The sequence below is a fragment of the Salmo salar genome, chromosome ssa16 (assembly GCF_905237065.1).
Source record: "Salmo salar chromosome ssa16, Ssal_v3.1, whole genome shotgun sequence".
Taxonomy (NCBI): domain Eukaryota; kingdom Metazoa; phylum Chordata; class Actinopteri; order Salmoniformes; family Salmonidae; genus Salmo; species Salmo salar.
This window is the reverse complement of record NC_059457.1, coordinates 16,388,848-16,408,901: the sequence shown is the minus strand read 5'-3', so window position 1 is coordinate 16,408,901 and position 20,054 is coordinate 16,388,848. Positions and strand designations below refer to the sequence as shown.

At 44.3% G+C, this 20,054-nt stretch overlaps 1 protein-coding gene across 1 annotated transcript in view; it reads left to right on the top strand.

The window, feature by feature from the left end:
* The window catches only part of mtss1la (MTSS I-BAR domain containing 2a), a 36,386-nt gene extending 16,664 nt beyond the window's left edge, over window positions 1–19,722 (top strand). The window contains 13 exon segments of the mRNA XM_014148199.2: window positions 8,818–8,902; window positions 9,015–9,106; window positions 9,216–9,290; window positions 9,740–9,748; window positions 11,797–11,954; window positions 13,837–13,944; window positions 14,100–14,330; window positions 16,686–16,760; window positions 17,540–17,713; window positions 17,919–18,087; window positions 18,232–18,527; window positions 18,529–18,573; window positions 18,575–19,722. Coding sequence (XP_014003674.1) covers window positions 8,818–8,902; window positions 9,015–9,106; window positions 9,216–9,290; window positions 9,740–9,748; window positions 11,797–11,954; window positions 13,837–13,944; window positions 14,100–14,330; window positions 16,686–16,760; window positions 17,540–17,713; window positions 17,919–18,087; window positions 18,232–18,527; window positions 18,529–18,573; window positions 18,575–19,153 — 2,096 coding nt within the window. The 3' untranslated portion in view covers window positions 19,154–19,722.
* Window positions 19,723–20,054: the final 332 nt, after the last annotated feature.

Sequence of the window (20,054 nt, the reverse complement as noted above, 5' to 3'; positions counted from 1 at the left end):
TGGAGATCCCATTGGAGACCCCTTAAAAGGGAAAGGGAGAAATACTGTATCTTCATGGGTAAATTCTACAGTGTTACTCAATATCATCAGGGTGAAATGGCAGCCAGGTCACCCGTGATACAAGTCAGTATTCGACGTCCAGCCATGTCTGAGGACGTCGGGAGATGTGGAAACTAGCCACTAGGGGCAACATTGAGCGCTGTTACCTTCAACTAGGTTTCGGTTTTGCTAGGGCGTTGTGGACGGGGATGGAGATAGAAAGTTAACCTTAAAGCTTACTTTAACCATTCAGAGTTCATGCCTAACCATAAGATTTTGGAGTTAATGCCTAAACTTAAACCTAACCTTCAAAATTCTGAGTTAATCCCTAAACTTAAACCTAACCTTCAAAATTCTGAGTTAATCCCTAAATTTAAACCTAACCTTCAAAATTCTGAGTTAATCCCTAAATTTAAACCTAACCTTCAAAATTCTGAGTTAATCCCTAAACTTAAACCTAACCTTCAAAATTCAGAGTTAATTCCTAAACTTAACCTTAAACACTTTGAATTGTACATTTGTAACAACTTCTAAATTTGACGTTTGGGAAACATGTATGAACATCTAATTCTGAAGTGAGACTGTGAGAGCTGGTTGATAATGGACCTTGAAAACAAGAAGGGCACATGGATGGAGCAGAGAGAGTCAAACTGGTAGGCTACTTGTTATTCTAGACTAAAGTGAGGAACCTTCAAGAGTCAACTAGAATGATACATAAGACATACATCCGTTTCTCACAAACGTGGAAAACAATGAGAACCTCCAGTGCTATACACACTGTGGTGCATCACATCTGATTGTTGTTTATCCAATATGCCTGTGAGGTGACTGTCCAGCATAATTCCCTCAGACTCTTTCTCTCTTTCATCTCCTTTTCACTTTCTGATCCTCTCTCTCTGTGTCTCTCTCTTCCTTTCTCTTTCCTTCTCTCTCTCTTTCTCTCTTTGTCTTCCTCGCTGTCTGTCTCGTAAAACGTGTTGTTTTTCTCCTGCGTAGTTCCTTAATGAAAAGCATATTTGGAGTGGAGAGGGACAGACAGACAGACAGACAGACTGGAGTATTTGTAGCAACACTTGTGTCCCAATGCAAGAAGCTCCTTCAGCAGTAAATATCTCTACCTCCTCCCTTTTCTCCTCCTCCTCCTCCTGTCCATCATCCCAGTACACTTCAGAGTGTGTTGTTGACAGAACAGTCCACATCACACTATGTCATGTGGTGGTTGTGAAACCTGACTGTATGTTCTGTTAAATATGCACTATGCAGAAATCACTCCGCCGTTTCCTGGTTACAAAAAATTCTAATAGTTAGCCTAATTTCAGTTTATGTGACAAAACAGGCAAGTGTAGTGTAGAGAATCTGTGACGATCGTCGTAATGAGGAGACCAAGGTGCAGCGTTGTAAGTGCTCATGATATACTTTATTTAACTCAGAACACTAAAAACAAAACAATAAACAACGGAAAAGGAACGTCACGTTCTGCAGGCTTACTGAGCTGTACAAAAACAAGATCCCACAACTGAAGGAGGGGAAAAGGGCTGCCTAAATATGATTCCCAATCAGAGACAACGATAGAAAGCTGCCTCTGATTAGGAACCATACTCGGCAAACAACAAAGAAATATAAACCATAGAATGGAACATAGAACTACAAAATCTAGAATGCCCACCCAAATCACACCCTGACCTAACCAAAATAGAGAAATAAAAGGACTCTCTATGGTCAGCGCATGACAGAATTACTGTACCATCTAAACCGCTGTGAAATATATTTTCCATAACCAAAAATATTGTATTTTCAGCTGTTTGAAGCTGGTGTACAAAATCGAAAGTAAAAGATGCAAAATCGAAACTTAAGAACGGGAATCATGGAAATAGTACACATAGATCTACCGCTTCTTAGACTTGTTTTCAATGAGAATGACAGATCTATAACACACATTTCTATGTGAATTTGGTCAGGTCACCCAAAAGTTACATATTGCAGCTTTAATAACAACGTGATTTCTCCATATGTATTCTCACTGAACCTGGGTCATAAGGAGGCCTGAGTCTAACACAGACAGACAGACAGACAGACAGACAGACAGATGCGCGCACACACACAAAAACCTGTCTTCCACGGTCAACCAGTTCCGTTGTCCACTTATCCCCTCACTCATCAGCCCCACCTAAGTCTTATAGCTTTTTTCATCCTCTCTTCTTCTCCATCCCCCTCTTCGTTCATCTATCATTGGCCTCCACCGCCTCTACCGGCTTGCTCTCTGAACCTCTTAAAAGGGGTGAGAGAGGGTAAAGGGAAGAGCTTGTGTTAAGATCAGGCTGATCAGCGTCAGCGTCACTGCATGGCTAAGGTGCCAACGTGAGGTGTATGATGTAATCCTTTGGAGTTTGGTTAACTGTTATCCTTAGGACTAAGAGATTTCTCCAGCTAACCAGCTGGATAAGATTCCAATTTGGTGACATTCCTGGAAGCATAAAAGTGAGGATGTTCTGTTCTTTAGCTACCTCTGACCAGCCTCTATAAACATATTGATGTTTGACACAGGAAGGACATAGCACAGTCAGCACTCTCAAAAACACTCAAGCTGTTTTAACTAGCTTCCAACCTAGTTTTAGCACCTTGGCAGGTAGAACAGTTTGAAGGTGTTCCAATGGGAAGCTAAATCCATTCAGACTCCACCCCCCCCACCCCCCACACACACCATGTTGAAGGCATCAGTGAGGGAGGCCCCAGGCTCTAGTCCTGGAGCTACTGGCGGGCGGATGGCGGGACCAGTGCGGCCTCTATAAAGCCAGCTTGTTAAATTCCTCCCCCGAGGATCACTGGAGAATGGGGATAATCAGGACCAGAGGTCTGGAACCACTCACCAGTCAATGGGCCTGGTCTGCTCAAAAATACTGTACACAACAACTTTAACCATGAGCAGACTTGGTCGTATAGATCTATGTAGCTACCTGGGAAGTGTCAGTATCTGGCACATACAGTCATCCACCTCTGACTTATGACTGTGTACCATATGTAGTCATATATATATCTACAATAACATGGTGGGACATTTACCTCACCCTGAATGAATATCATATGGCTCCATTGCCCTGCCAATCAGTTATTTATCTTATTTTATAATACACAGCTTCACACTTGTTGAGAACATGCATCAAGGCAACTCCTGTCATTGTGGATATGTGTGCATCCGTATGTACTAGATGGATCCCTCTGGATTCCAGTGAGCGAATGGAGCGTTGGAGGCTATCCCAGTCAGATAGGCTACAGCGAATGGAGCGTTGGAGGCTATCCCAGTCAGATAGGCTACAGCGAATGGAGCGTTGGAGGCTATCCCAGTCAGATAGGCTACAGCGAATGGAGCGTTGGAGGCTATCCCAGTCAGATAGGCTACAGCGAATGGAGCGTTTGAGGCTATCCCAGTCAGATAGACTACAGGGAATGGAGCGTTGGAGGCTATCCCAGTCAGATAGGCTACAGTGAATGGAGCGTTGGAGGCTATCCCAGTCAGATAGGCTACAGTGAATGGAGCGTTGGAGGCTATCCCAGTCAGATAGTCTACAGTGAATGGAGCGTTTGAAGCTATCCCAGTCAGATAGTCTACAGTGAATGGAGCGTTGGAGGCTATCCCAGTCAGATAGGCTACAGTGAATGGAGCGTTGGAGGCTATCCCAGTCAGATAGGCTACAGTGAATGGAGCGTTGGAGGCTATCCCAGTCAGATAGGCTACAGCGAATGGAGCGTTTGAAGCTATCCCAGAATCTGCTCCAGCCAGGCCTGTGGTGTGGGCTAACCTGTGGGCTGTGGGACTCCAGGCTGTGGAGCGTGTCCGGTCAGGGCCAGAGGCCAGGGCTCCTGGATGTAGAAAGCCTGCTGGTCAGGACGTCTCCAGGATGTCGCTTTCAGCCAATCCTTCGAAGGGGAAGTAAGGGGAAACCTGGCAGGTGTGGATGGGAATGGGGGTAAGGTGGAGAGGATATGGGGGTAGTGTGTGTGTGTGTGGAGGGAGGCTGGCTGGCTGTGACATTGGGAAGGTCTGTTATAAAGATAAAAGGCCCATTACTCCCCTCCATCCTCCTCTTCTTCCCTCTTCTCCCCTCTTCCTGCCAAGCCACCCTTTTTAGAGTTGATCTGCAGCTGTGGACGCCTCCTGTAGTGGAAAGAGGAACACTGAGACGGAGAGAGAGAGAGTGTGTGTGTGTGCGCGTGTGTGCACAAGCGTGCGTGCGTGTGTGTTTCCATGTGCAATACTGTAAGTGCATTTTCTATATGTCTATGTATATATGTTATACAAGCATATTCACATTGATTTGAAGGCCAAACAGCCTTCAATTACCTATTCAATTGATCAAGAGTTGTGAAAAGAAGAGACTGAGTGGAGAGAAGAGTCTCCAATCCATAGTTTCGGTGACATTTTTATGCATGCAAAATTAATATCATACAGTGAGAGGGGGCCGTTGTGTTACAAATCACATCACAAACACACAGTGGGTGACAGAGGACTTCTTTCCGGAGAAAGAAAGACGGAAGGGGGGTTAAGGGCCCCACATGGGGAGAACCTCAATTGCATACTCCTCGTGTTCTTTCCAATGTTCCCTCTAAGCTGCAGTTGTGCGCGGGCGTGCAGCTCCCCCGGGACTGCCGCGCAGAAGAAATATCAGCCCCCGCAGAGAAGCACGAGATTCAACTTCACTCAACTTTATAGAGTTTTCCCCGTTAAGTTAACACTATCAATGGTTCCCTTTACTGTGGGAATTGTGATCGAATCAATTTAATATTAGCCACTTTCAATGTAACATACCGTAACAAAACAAACTATGAAAGACTTAGTATGCACAATTAACTATGCAAGAGATTTTGTTGTAGGCAGAACTCATCGGAGTAGGATTCTATTGTATTGACAGGCAAGACTCAGGCCCGTACTCTACACAGACCTGTGCGGCATAACCAATCAGAGCTGCAGTAGGCCTGTATGCAAATAGACCATTGCCATATAGGGAGCTGTGCCATTCACTTTGACCTGGACTGTGTTTACAGCATGAGCGGTCATGAGTAGATGCGCTTGTTTTGAGATCAAAGCGAAAGCTACATGTAGCCACGTGTGCACATTTGTTTATATCCTTTGCTAGTTAGTGAGTTATTAGCCCAGTTATAGATCATCTGTAGTCAGCAATAGGGGAGTGATTGCTGACAGTGGGGTGAGGTGGGGCGGTAGATAAGCAGAGGGTAGCATAATTTGTCTGACTCTGTAATAATGTTATGGGAATAATTATGCATTTTATTTTGTAAAGTGGTTTCTTGCATCAAACAACACAACAACATTTTCGGTCACCTCCTTGTCTGAAGGACAAGTGGATCAACAGGTTAATGTCAAGCCCTACATGTTCTTTTTCAAAAGTCTGGAATATAGGCCTACATTGAAGACTACACATTGGCTGCTACTGTAGGCTGAATGATAGAACAGCTATTTCCATGTTAAAATGTTATGGGATGCATTTTCTCCATTGTTTTTGATGGTAGGCCACACTGATAGGCCTACACTATGATCAAATAGCCACAGTAGCCTACTTGACTGACCACTGTTAAAATGAACTTAAAGCGGGCACAGCCTCAATGTTCACAGTAAACGCGCACCGGAGTTGCACAGAATTTTCACAACGTTCAAGTTTGCGCTCGTCAGACCTGAAATTTGCTCTGTGACGCAAAAAATGAGAGGGAACATTGATCCTCTCTCCTCGACTCCTTCTCAAAACACTTTGGACGAGGTCAGAGGGGAGGGACCTCTGGCTTTCTCATTCAATGGGCTTTGAGAAGGAGATGAGGAGAGAGAGGACGCGAGAGATCTTCCCATGGTCTCTGTTCCCTATATCACTTCCTGCATTATCATAGTGGGTGGGATTCAGCTGGGTAACCTCTGACCTCTTACCTGTACACATTTCAGTCACTTGGAAAGGAAACACAGCTGTATGACAAAATGACTAAACTTCCACCACACATCATCCCATCCACACATGGCTGTCAGTGGATTCATCCATCCCCCAAATCCATCCAGCATCTGGCTGGAAGCCCCTGATGCCTCTGGGAGATGGAGTTCTGTGAGGTGGAATGCTTTTGACGTAATCCCCAGAGCATTGAAGCCAATAGTAAAGGGAATACTAGCTACTGTATGTGTTGTGAAAGGTGCTTTGTCTTATGATGAGTTCCACCAGGGAATTAGTTTAGTCTCTAGGTATATAAATGAAATAGATGACTCTTCATTGTATGCATCCATCTTCAGTAGGGATGTGCATATTTTCCTTTCAAGATGATTCGATACGTATCTAGATACATTGGCCCCAATATGATACAGGATGGATAAGTTTCAGTTTGAAACGATTCGTTGCGATTAGAGATTGAATCGATGCGATCCGGTTCAATGTGGTACTATTCGATGCACTGGGCCTCTGAGCTGGATCTGTCTGAGCTGACTGTGTGTATGTAGGCCCCTGAGCTAAACCTTAAGGGAATCTGGGAATCTACCACCCCACTGTCAGTTTGGGGGGGCATTGTTTGCTTTTTGTCCCTCCCCACTTTTGATTTAAAAAAAAACATCACCCACTAATGAATTATTTTTGCAGATTAGAAGTGTTAGAGCTAGTAATGTATCCATATGTATCTTAAAAATGTGCTATGACATAGCTAATGAATATGTAGCACAACTTTGGATTTCACCCCCGTCTCCTAATCCAATGGTTTAGACCGCTTGGAAATTTTGACAGAGTTGGAGTGAGCTTCTCTTCTTCTCTGCTTCAACCATGCAGTGTGGGTAGCGAAAACCATTGCTGTCCTCGTTATGAAATTAGCAACTTTACCCTGAATATCTAAAACTGACCATACTGATTGTTTCAAGCAAAACTTCCAAAAACGATTGCTGATGGTGAACCTGAAAATGTAATGTAATCCTGATCAGCGTGTAGCCTCCCTATAGCCAGATGAGAGTGGTGTCTCTGGTGGTAGTTTAGGCTACTTTTATTCAACAGCACATTTGATAAAAACAGCCTCGCAAATGACATTGTTTAACATAAAATGTAATATTGCGCAATCCATTTGACAAACATTTGAATGCTGACCCGCAGACTTGCCAGATTAGGAATAGCCCACCTCTCGTTGGTCAGTTTGCGAAGCTACGCACCGTGTGTAGTTTGACTAGGCTACTGATACTGTATTGCCTGGGCTTGTTCGGCATGAAAAATGACTTGTATATTTATTTTTTACCTTTTATTTAACTAGGCAAGTCAGTTAAGAACAAATTCTTATTTACAATGACGGCCTTCCTTGTTCAGGGCCCGAACGACAGACGTTTTACCTTGTCAGCTCGGGGAATCGATCTAGAACCCGTTCGGTTACTAGCCCAACGCTCTAACCACTAGGCTACCTGCCGCCCCGTATATCAATGATTGTCAACACAATTACATGCTTAGTTCGACACTGAAGGAGAGGACGCAATTGTCACACAAGATAAGAGGTATTTTCAGAAGGTAGAAAGAAAGTAATTTGAGAAAAAATCTTTTGTAACGTTTGAATCTATTGCCTGACCGGTGTGGATGCTACATTTGAATCGAGTTTGTGGTCCCGCGGACCGATGCGCTCATATCTTAAACATTTGAACCAGGGACCGATGCGTATCGGTCAATCGTTACAACCCTCATCTTCAGTATTCCACAGTCAGACGATATTTGATTTGATCCAGTTAGATCAGCAACTTTTTCTCTCTCTTCTCCCTGTAATATCTTTTTCACTCTACTGAGCTGAGCTGTCCTGCACTGGCCTGGCTACAAATCCACCATAGTTGCTGAAGCCAGCACAGTTCGGGTTGGCACAATAGTGTGGAAAGGGCTTAACTGTGTGCAGGCCCAGGCTTGGTAGATTGAGCCTTCCTCGTGGACAGACAGGTTCAAGCCGGTCTTTCCTCGCACCCCTGTAAGAATGGTGTTTAGGAAACACAGAGAGAACAGGAAAGGCAGAGCAGGCCAGGGAAGAATAGAGGGATATCCCCTTACAGGGTACCCACCTTTTTCCTTCTGGATAGAGTTGGGAAGAGGGGGTATGTAAATCACACCACCTGTCTACACGCACGGACTAACACACACCCGTGCGCGCGCATGCCCGCACGTACACACAAACACACAAAAGCATCTGGGGTAGTCCTCGTCTGGCTGCTGTTGTTTTGGTGTGTGTGTGTGTGTGTGTGTGTGCCTGCGAATGTGTGTGGTGGTGTGAGACCCTCCCGACCATCCCCCGATTAGGCCTCGTTGGCCCAGTGGATTAGAGCAGGATCAATCCTGGCCGATATTACTGCGGTACCCTAAGAATGAGCCCTGGATGCGGCCTGTAGCCGGCGGAGCATGTAACTTGGGGCCAGCCTGGGCTTTAAGGCTTAACACCCCATTTTAATTATGCTTGACTAGAGAGGAAAAGTAGTACAGCAACTCAAACAAGCTGTGATTTCCTGGGCTGTGGGGTGGGGTGGGTAAATCACTGAATGCAATTACATTTCATTGGTGTAGTTGGTGTCCAGACCAGGGTAGTAGATTTAAAATTATGTTGAGGATGAATGGGCTGCAGCCTATAGATGTTGTGTTGGATTGATTACATTTGACATTTTCCTGTAAGATTTTGGTTGGAGAAAATAACTGCTAGCTGAGCTGACTGCTGTCCCTTATTGTGATATGCAATGCCGCCCCCCAGTGGTTGTGTAAACCCACATTACTAGAACCAATCTCCCTCTCTCTCCAGGAGGCACCAGGGATATAGGTTCAGCTCTGACCAGGATGTGCATGAGACACCGCAGCATCGAGACTAAACTACGCCACTTCACCAAGTAAGTGGTCCACCTTCAACCCTTCCTGATTCCTTTCCCTACATCTTTGTCCATTGCTAATTGTGCTACAAGTCCTTTCCTTACCCTCCCTCTTCTTTCCTCTCCTCCCCAGTGCTCTTATGGAAGGCCTAGTCACTCCTCTCCAGGACAGGATAGAGGAATGGAAAAAGACAGCTAACCTGCTGGACAAAGACCACGCCAAAGGTGAGGGTTTATGTTAAAAGGGCTATATATATTGAATTTGATTGATTGAGCAAATCAATCAACAAATGAAGCTTAACTCCAGGGTGACCGCGCCTTCTCTCCTCATCAGAATACAAGCGGTCTCGCCAGGAGATCAAGAGAAAGTCCTCAGACACCATGAAGCTCCAGAAGAAGGCCAGGAAAGGTAACGTCGAACCGCACCCTGTGACATGATCTGATTGGCTACTGCTAAAAACGATTGGTTACTGATTGGCTACTGTTAAAAACTCTGTCCAAAACAGGATGTAGACTAGATAGAGGATTTGTTGTACTGCTGTAGGCTAGTTACCATCACCTACCTGGGAAATGCCACCTCCTAGTGCCCTGAATGAGAAATACATTGTCATGGGTTTCCAAAGAGGGATAAATCAGAAATGAAAGCTATCATCCAAAAGGTTTGGAGAGTTTGGAGGTACAAAATAAGAGGTTTATGTGTACAACTTTGATCTATTTCAATGCCTATAACGATGACAGTGCCAACTCTAATATTGGGCTTTCTGTCTATGCTTTCTCTTCCCCCCCTTCCCTCTTTCCACCCATGCTACCTATCTGTCTACTCCTCTGCCTCCTCACTGGCCTATTCCCCTGCTGTAGAGCTTCTAGGTATGTGTGTTATGCTTTCCCCACATTTCCCCGTGTTGCATGAGGCATTTCATGATAATGCTATAGTTATTATCCGGTGTGTGTGTGTCCTGCATCATCACGTGATTGTGTGTGACCATCTCACCTGGAGTGTTGTAGTCTGTCTGATACTGGTGTGTCCTATCAGTATTGCCATACCCCTCGTCTGTGTTGAGGAGTAGTGAACTATATGTATTTCTACTAGTAATTGAACTACATTTGACAGTAGCTTGGTGTTAGTTCATCTAAATTCAAATCAAGCTAGTGTTTTCAGGAGATAATTACTTTATTTTTGCCGTGTAGTGTTGTAGCTAACTACAGGAACTACGTACTACATAGAAATATGGGAGAAGTAGGCAAGACATTCCTTTCTTTTTTTTTGTCATCAGATCTGCCAAATTCTCACTTGAAGTTGAGTTTTTAATAGGCTAAAATACACATTCTGTTAACATCTGACTCCAGTCCGGAGTGATCTGTTTGTAGCAATTTGTAGTCTATGACGTTTCAGATTTACATATGATTAATCACCAAGTACTTTGGATGTAGTGAACTACTTTTTCAAAGTAACTTTAGTTAAGTCAACGATATTTCTCTTAAGGGTAGCTGTTGTGCAGCTTAACTTAATTAGTAGCTTGGTAAACTATATTTTAGCTTCCCCAACACGGCCTCCTCTTCATACGCCTCTTGGTCATCATGTCACCATGTTTCATAATTTGGGTACAAAACTTTTTTGTTACAGTCTCTTGAGTTGAACGGTACTAGTCACTGGTAATTTTCCACAGTCACTGGTAATTTTCCACAGTCACTGGTCATTTTCCACAGTCACTGGTCATTTTCCACAGTCACTGGTCATTTTCCACAGTCACTGGTCATTTTCCACAGTCACTGGTCATTTTCCACAGTCAGTGGTCATTTTCCACAGTCACTGGTCATTTTCCACAGTTGTTCAGTAACTTCTTTACATACCGAACAGAGGAGTGAATTATTACTATCTCATTATCTAACGGGCACTAAAAGCAATGCAGAAATCTAGTTTCCTCTGGTTTTAAAGATCCTAGCACTCCTCTATCTTAGACATATAGGCTGTCAGAACTGGTTAGAACCTGTTCTCATTTCAAATATTTTTCGAAGGAAGTGGAGCCAATTACCCCTTATTTATTTTCCTAGCTTGCCTCCACCTAGACGGGGGATTTAGCTCTTTGTGTAGATGAAGTATATACAGACTGTGTCATTTGTAAATGAACAAGATCCTCTCCAGGTTCATCCTGAGAGAGTGATTTCCCTTGCAATTGCTCAAATAAACCTCTTATTACTGATAAATGGGTTCTGCCTTATTCCTTGTAATGAGTTTTCCTCAACAATAAGGCTGTCTCATACATGGCGGCTGGATATGTCATCACTGTTGTATTTACCTGTGCTAGTAAACCATGTTCATTTCAGGATCTCCATCCATGTAATCTTTTTGTTGTTGTTGGTCACATACACCAGATAGGTGCAGTGAAATGTGTTGTTTTACAGCGTCAGCCATAGTACTACAGCACCCATGGAGCAAATTAGGGTTGTGCCTTGCTCAAGGACACCAACAGATTTTTCACCTTGTCTGCTCGGGTATTCAAACCAGCATCCTTTTACTTACTGTCCCAACGCTCTAACCCACTAGGCTACCTGCGGAGTTGTTGGTGCTAGCCTCGTTTAAGATATGTGCTGTAGTTTCGTCCCATTCTCATTGACGCGTATCATTTCAGTGCAGTGTTGTTTGTCAATGGTGGTCTGTCCTACGGTACACCGGCAGGCCCAAACCTAGCAGAGGGTTCTAATCACCACTCTTTTCTTCTCTTCCTCCTCTCTCATTTCATCCTCATCCTCTAACCATCTTACCCAATGCCCCTCATCCCTGGGTACCCTGTTCCTCCTTCTTTCACTATTGACCCCTCCCTCCGCTATCCCCTGCCCCTTACCCTTTCTCTCGTCTTCCCCTTTAACTTCCCTCCTCTATGTACTCTTCTCTCTTTACCCCCCCTCCTCCCCAGGCCGGGGTAACCTGCGTCCCCAGCTGGACAGTGCCATGCAGGACGTCAGCGACCTCTACCTACTGATGGGGGAGACCGAGAAGCAGGCGGTGCGCCGGGCCCTCCTAGAGGAGAGGGGGCGCTACTGCTTCTTCATCAATCTGCTGAAGCCTGTGGTGGTGAGCACAGATCTAGGATCAGCCTATCCAAATCCAAATCCTTAGCTATTATAGGGAAAACGTCACTCACTTCAGATCAGTCTGTGGTTGTGAGAGGGGAGGATGATGATAGAGTTGGCTGGGGTGGGCGCTGGGACATAGATCCTAAATCCTAAATCTTAACCTTAACCAGTATGTGGGAAAAACCTGCCTGAATGTAGATCAGCGTATGGTGGTGAGAGGGGAGGATTGCTGAGTTACCAGGGCGGGGTGGGCTCCCGGGAGAAGTTGCCTTGGCTTCAGGCTAGAGTTGAGGGTTGAAGTCAATTCCACAAATGAAATTATAATTCTATTCTCTTTCCCTGTTAATTACATTTAATTCAATTCAAATTCCAGGTCAGTCTTTGAATTCAGAGATAATTGAATTCCTTTGAATTCCAATGTTAGGTAAATTCCAAGAATTCAATCCCCAATTCAATATTATCCCCAAAAATTCCAAATAATGATTCTCTGCAACCTGAGCCACCCCCATAGAATTGTTCCGAGAGTCGACTCGTGACCCGCCAAATAACATCCATTTATTTAATTGTTTTTATATCTCCAGAGCAGTAGGCTATTCCCCATCCCTGCATTCATTCATTTGTCTGCATGTCTACATTTGAATAAAAGGAAAACATGCCATGAATAAATAAGAATGATAGGCCAATCTTCTTATTTTCACAATGCTGTACGTCACATTGACAACTCAAATCGCTTTGAGAAAGAGCCCTTTAATTAGCATTCTTCTAATAAAACCTATACTGATATAACAAAACAATACTTTTACAATCAATATTGTTTACATAATCAAGTAGTTTAATTGAGACTTAAATAAACAATTCACAGAATTGAATAGGCTACAGGCTGCAAAAATACATTTATTTAGTAAGCTTTTGACTTCTCAAACTTTTACCGACCACACAGGTTAAAACTTTATATGGCCTGCATATGGTCTAAATGAACGGAAGCCTGAATTTACAGTATGTAATAATGAACTGATAATTTACTAGCACTTTTGCAGGCTGTGTATCCATCTATCAGGTTGTTGTCCTCCTTGTCCACAATGACTCCAAAATCCTTCCAAACTGGGGATTCACTCGCACAGCACCTGTTTCCACGATGGTGTGTTCCACCATCCTAACCTTTCTTTTTATTTCTCCTGTTACATTAGCCATTTTCTCATGAGCTAGGAGTCAGGGAAAATCAACTTGACAACTTATTGTCGCGTGGCAGACGGGAACATAAGATCTGCACATGGACAAATTAGGAATGCTTCAGCACCACACAAATAATGGACAGTTCCCTGCTCCAGTCTCTTGCTGCGTGGCTGGTAGCCTAGTCCTAGGCTATATCTGCCTCACTGCTCACATAATGGAAATTCACAACACATTTCAACAAAACAGGCTCCTGGGCTTGTACAAAAAAACTATCTTGATTTAATTGAAATGTTTCCGACCCGCAATATAATTGTTCTGAACCGCGAGCCGACCACTGGTTGAAAGAATGTTTTCATTCCACCCGCCAGCGGATGTTTTTGCATGTCAACCACAGGGAACTGTGGGTATCTGACCCAATGCAGGACTGTACTTTAGGCACAGATCTAGAACCCGATTATCATACCCAAATCTTAACCATTATATGGAAAAGATTTACAGACCATACTTAGATCAGAGTCTAGTCTGCAACTGCATCCTTCTGTCCACAGTGGAGTTGTTTTTGGTGGTCTTAACTTTCATGTTAAAGTTGTTTGTTTGTCACAGTTATTTCAGTTAGTGTTTCAGTTATTTCAGTTAGTCTTAAATAATGCACATGTTATGTCTTTGTGTGTTGCTGAGCGAAAGGTCTTGTTGTTGCTCCTCTTCAGAATGGAGAGATAGCCATGCTGGGAGAGATCACTCACCTGCAGGCCATAGTTGATGACCTCACTGTACTCACTGAAGACCCTCACAAACTGCCCCCGGCTAGTGAGCAGGTAATCTCCAACATACACACAAAAGAACAAGACTTTCCTTACGCAATAAATCAGTCTTGCAAGCACACATGCTTAACCAGTAGCACAACATGTCAAACAGTGAATGGACTGAGTGTAGGTACTGCTTGCGTTAACTCTCTCCTCTCTCTCTCCAGGTGATCGGGGACCTGAAGGGTTCAGACTACAGCTGGTCCTACCAGACTCCTCCCTCCTCTCCCAGCAGTGCTGCCTCCAGGAAGAGCAGTATGTGCAGTATCCTCCAGATGCCAACTGTTGGTGCCCATCGTCTCAGTAGTGTCTCCTCCCATGATTCAGGGTTCATCTCTCAGGATGCCAACACCCACTCCAAGCCCCCCTCCCCCATGCCCTCTGACATCACCAGCCAGGTAGACACTCCTCTGAGTCAGTCAGGCTCTAGGTTCCACTCCAGGTTCTCTGTCACGTTCTTGATTATTACAACTTTGGAGTATGATAATGCACAGACCTGGGTTGAAATACATGTGTATTTGATTATTTGTTATTTAAATACGTATGTTCTGTGTATTTCAGTATTCAAATAATATGGCCCGAGTCTAAAACTTCTATTTATTAGTATTTATTTTCAAATCATTTCCTAAATACTTACAGTTGAACTCGGAAGTTTACATACACTTAGGTTGGAGTCATTAAAACTCATTTTTCAACCACTCCACAAATTTCTTGTTAACAAACTATACTATTTGTGCATGACACAAGTAATTTTTCCAACAATTGTTTACAGACAGATTATTTCACTTATAATTCACTGTATCACAATTCCAGTGGGTCAGAAGTTTACATACACTAAGTTGACTGTGCCTTTAAACAGCTTCTGATAGGCTAATTGCCATCATTTGAGTCAATTGGAGGTGTACCTGTGGATGTATTTCAAGACCTACCTTCAAATTCAGTGCCTCTTTGCTTGACATCGTGGGAAAATCAAAAGAAATCAGCCAAGACCTGAGAATGAAAATTGTAGACCTCCACAAGTCTGGTTCATCCTTGGGAGCAATTTCCAAATGCCTGAAGGTACCACGTTCATCTGTACAAACAATAGTACACAAGTATAAACACCATTGGACCATGCAGCCGTCATACCGCTCAGGAAGGAGATGCGTTCTGTCTCCTAGAGATGAACGCACTTTGGTGCGAAAAGTTCAAATCAATCTCAGAACAACAGCAAAGGACCTTGTGAAGATGCTGGAGGAAACAGGCACAAAAGTATCTATATCCACAGTAAAACGAGTCCTATATCAACATAATCTGAAAGGCCGCTCAGCAAGTAAGACTGCTCCAAAACTGCCATTAAAAAGCCAGACTACGGTTTGCAACTGCACATGGGGAGAAAGATCATACTTTTTGGAGAAATGTCCTCTGGTCTGATGAAACAAAAATAGAAATGTTTGGCCATAATGACCATCGTTATGTTTGGAGGAAAAAGGGGGATGCTTGCAAGCTGAAGAACACCATCCCAACCGTGAAGCACGGGGGTAGAGGCATCATGTTGTGAGGGTGCTTTGCTGCAGGAGGGACTGGTGCATTTCACAAAATAGATGGCATCATGAGGCAGGAACATTATGTGGATATATTGAAGCAACATCTCAAGACATCAGTCAGGAAGTTAAAGCTTGGTCACAAATGGGTCTTCCAAATGGACAATGACCCCAAGCATACTTCCAAAGTTGTGGCAAAATGACTTAAGGACAACAAAGTCAAGGTATTGGAGTGGCCAAAGCCCTGATCTCAATCCTCTAGAAATGTTGTGGGCAGAACTGAAAAAGCATGTGCAAGCAAGGAGGCCTACAAACCTGACTCAGTTACACCAGCTCTGTCAGGAGGAATGGGCCAAAATTCACCTAACTTATTGTGGGAAGCTTGTGGAAGGCTACCCGAAACGTTTGACCCAAGTTAAACAATTTAAAGCCAATGCTACCAAATACTATTTGAGTGTATGTAAACTTCTGACCCACTGGGAATGTGATGAAAGAAATTAAAGCTGAAATAAATCATTCTCTCAACTATTATTCTGACATTTCACATTCTTAAAATAAAGTGGTGATCCTAACTGACCTAAGACAGGGAATTTTTTTCTAGGATTAAATGTCAGGAATTGTGAAAAACTGAGTTTAAATGTATTTGGCTAAGGTGTATGTAAACTTCCGACTTCAACTGTATTTCAAATACTATTTTCAAATGCATGGGAGTGTATTTTAATCAGTGTATTTTCAAATACATTCATGTGCATTTCCAAATACATTACAATATTCAACTACTTGTCTTTTCAAGTAAAAAATATGTAAATTCATACTTCCAAATGTCTTTAAAAGTAATTGAAATATAAATTATTACTTATACCATCAAGCCTGTAAGATGATGCTAGAGTGTTCCTCCTTGATATACTATGAATTATTGTGGCGGATGGCTGTTAAAATTTCTCTGTAAATAGAATGGGTATCAGGGAGGGAATCTGATGCAATCTTCCATAGCAAAAGAGCAATATTGTGTGATGGTTTGTTGTAGAAGAGTAAATAGTTCCTTGGGTCATATTCTTTCCCCTTATTTTCCCTCCCTCTCACTCACTCGCCTCCTCTTTTCTCAATCTCACTCACTTCTTGTCACTCTTTTCATCTATTTCACCCTTTCTCCATCTCTCCCACTCCTCTTCTCTCTCCATCTCCTTTCTCCATCTCTCCCACTCTCCGTCTCTCTGATTCCATCTACAGAAGTCCACCAGCTCAGCCTCCTCTGAGGCATCAGAAACCTGCCAATCTGTCAGTGAATGCAACTCTCCCACCACGGTTAGTACACACACACACACACACACACACACACACACACACACACACACACACACACACACACACACACACACACACACACACACACACACACACACACACACACACACACACACACACACAAGCTGTGTGACATATCTGTGGCTTAAGAGGCCCAGAGGGATCTTGCTATAGTATGTGATGAACATGATGACTCAGACATGTCTGTCCATTCCGCAGTTTGGCTTGGGCTCATCCTTCGGTACCTTCCGCCCCGCTCTCTCACACACTGGCTCCATCAGGCCTCTCTCTGTCATACTTCCTGGGTCCCCCACATTTAACCGCTCTCCTGGATCCAAAACACCCTCACCCATCTCAAAGGTTCCTAGCTGGAAGGTTTGTTTTAATTTGCTGCTTTTCCGTTTTAATCTTTTATTTGCTTAACTGCTTTTTTCTTGGCTTTAACAACTCATTTGCATAACTCATGAGGCATAATATCTTCAGGATCCATTCTGTTGTCGAATTCCGCTTTCAAATCTCTCATGCCAAAGATTTGCTAAGCTGAGCGGACTTTGCTAAACTCATTGTAATAAAATACTCATGCTTAGGGCTGGGATCTATTTGTGTAGACAGCACAAGCAGATTTGGTACCATGCTGTTAGAATTTAACCTCTTCATGGACCCTCATACTGCTTCCATTGTACCACAATGGAAAAGACTTCTGAACTGCTGAATGATGTCCAATCCAATGGGTACATTGTTTAGTTAATTTCCTCATTACCTCAATAATACTGCCACAGGATTGGTCTAAAACCAGTACCTGCGAGCCCTCATTGGCTACCACTCTGCAGCAAAGGAGAGAGTCATTGGACAGAATGAGGGAGCAGGAGGTTCCTTCCAGTCCTAAAGGGTTCTCTGGGATGCACCCAGACACTCATAGGTCCAGGATGGCCCAAGCTACTATAGCAGCCAAGGTAATGATGAGCACACATTGGATGCAGTAACAGTACTCAACAATCAACATGAGTTGTTGAGATGTAGAATTGAATGTTTGCCACTACTACTATTGTACGGTAATGTGAGTCGCCCCTCTCTTCTCTCTCTTTTTCTTTCTTTCTTGTTCTGTTTTCTCTCTCTCTCTGCATGTGTGTGACCATGTGTGCCTTTGTGTGCGCGCAGCACGGCGGTGATGCCATGTCCCCAGCAGCCAGTACACTAGCCATGGTGCTGACCCGTGGTCTCAGTATAGAGCAGCAGAAGAATAGCAGGGAATCTCTGCAGTACTCCAGTGGCTACAGCACCCAGACCAACACACCCTGCTGCTCAGAGGACACCATCCCCTCACAGGGTAACATACTCTGATCAACACCAGATAACCACATGTATCCCTTCAAACAGTAGTACCTGAAACTGTATAGAAAATCCAATTGGATCCGGCTGTGTCATGCATAAGGCCTGATCAGTTTGAATTGATTCTCTCTGCTGTTCTCAGGGTCTGACTATGAGTGCTACTCTCTGAACGGGGATGCTGATACCAGCAGGGAGGCTGACTTCGACAAGTCCTCCACCATCCCCCGCCACAGCAACATCGCCCAGAACTACCGCCGCATGATCCAGACCAAGAGGCCAGCTAGCACCGCCGGGTTGCCCGCCGGAGTGAGCCCTCCTGGTGGTATGCATGGAGTGATTTATGGGGGTGATGGAGGGCGTGAGGGAGGGCGTGACGGGAGGCACGGAGCCATCACCTCTGGAACAGCCACCATCCGCCGGACCCCCTCCTCCAAAACGGGGGGTGAGACGCACCCCGTCCACCTCAGGCCCCATCGCCATCCGCCCCCCCCATCGTTCCAGTCAAGACCCCCACGGTGCCAGACTCTCCTGTCTACTCCCCCGGTTACTCCCCCAGCTACTCTCCCAGCCTTATCCAGCACATGGGCAGCGAAGAGTACCTGTATGGGGACGAGACTCCACCCAGTGCCCTGGAGTACATGAAGGCCTCCCCCAAGCGGCTGAGCCTACCTGACACCACCGCCTGGAGCTCCGGAGGGGGGCTGGACCGAAGTGTCTATGCCCAGCAGCCCCCTGGCATGACAGGCCTCAGCCTAGAGGAGGACCCCCAGCTGGCAGCCAACCGCCACAGCCTGGTGGAGAAGATAGGAGAGCTCGCGGCCAGCGCCCACGCCCTGGGCGAGGGTCAGTTCCCCTTCTCCTCTCTGGACCCTCTGCCAGCGGACCCAATGGGTACCAACTCTGTAACCCAACACCCACAACAACCACCACACAGGCCCCAGGAGGGCGTGGACATGCTGGTGTCCATACGGAGAGGTGTGAGGCTCCGCAAGGCGGTCTCCAACGACAGATCAGCCCCCAGGATACTGCAGGATACTGCAGCAGCATCCAGGATACTGCGGTAGTATCTACTGGGACTGACCACAGAACTGTGGTGCCACTGCAAGCTCTAGTAGTGAAATGAATGAACACTCATCCTGTACAGGAAAAGAATGCATGAAATGAAAGGGAAAACGAGTGTCAATGTGTAAAGATTCAATGAATGGCCATGGGTGTCCAATGGACAAATGTCATGTAATGAATTGCATACAAATGTATTTTTATGTCGTATTCCTATTTCCCATGTTGTCTGTGGGCTTAGTGGCTGTGGTTGTCTATTCTCTCTGTCTCCTGATGAATCAGCCCAGGCACCTTTCCTTTAGACTCAGTGATCAGGGCCTGTATTCACAAAGTGTCTCAGAGTAGGTGTGCTGATTCATGTATAATGAATCTATAATACAATTATATGGACAATGGTGCTGAGTGATTAGTGCTTATTGAGGTCTGTTTGGTTTCGGTTCGATTATATATACAGTACCAGTCAAAAGTTTGGACACACCTACTCATTCAAGGGTTTTTCTTTATTTTTACTGTTTTCTACGTAATAGTGAAGACATCAAAACTATGAAATAACACATATGGAGTCATGTAGTAACCATAAAACTGTTAAACAAATCAATATATATTTTACATTTTAGATTCTTCAAAGTAGCCACCCTTTGCCTTGATGACAGCTTTGCACACTCTTGGCATTCTCTCAACCAGCTTCATGAAGTACAACAGTCACCTGGAATGCATTTCAATTAACAGGTGTGCCTTGTTAAAAGTACATTTGTGGAATTTCTTTCCTACTTAATGTGTTTGAGCCAATCAGTTGTGTTGTGACAAGGCAGAGGTGGTATACAGAAGATAGCCCTATTTGGTAAAAGACCAAGTACATATTATGTCAAGAACAGCTCAAATAAGCAAAGAGAAACGACAGTCCAT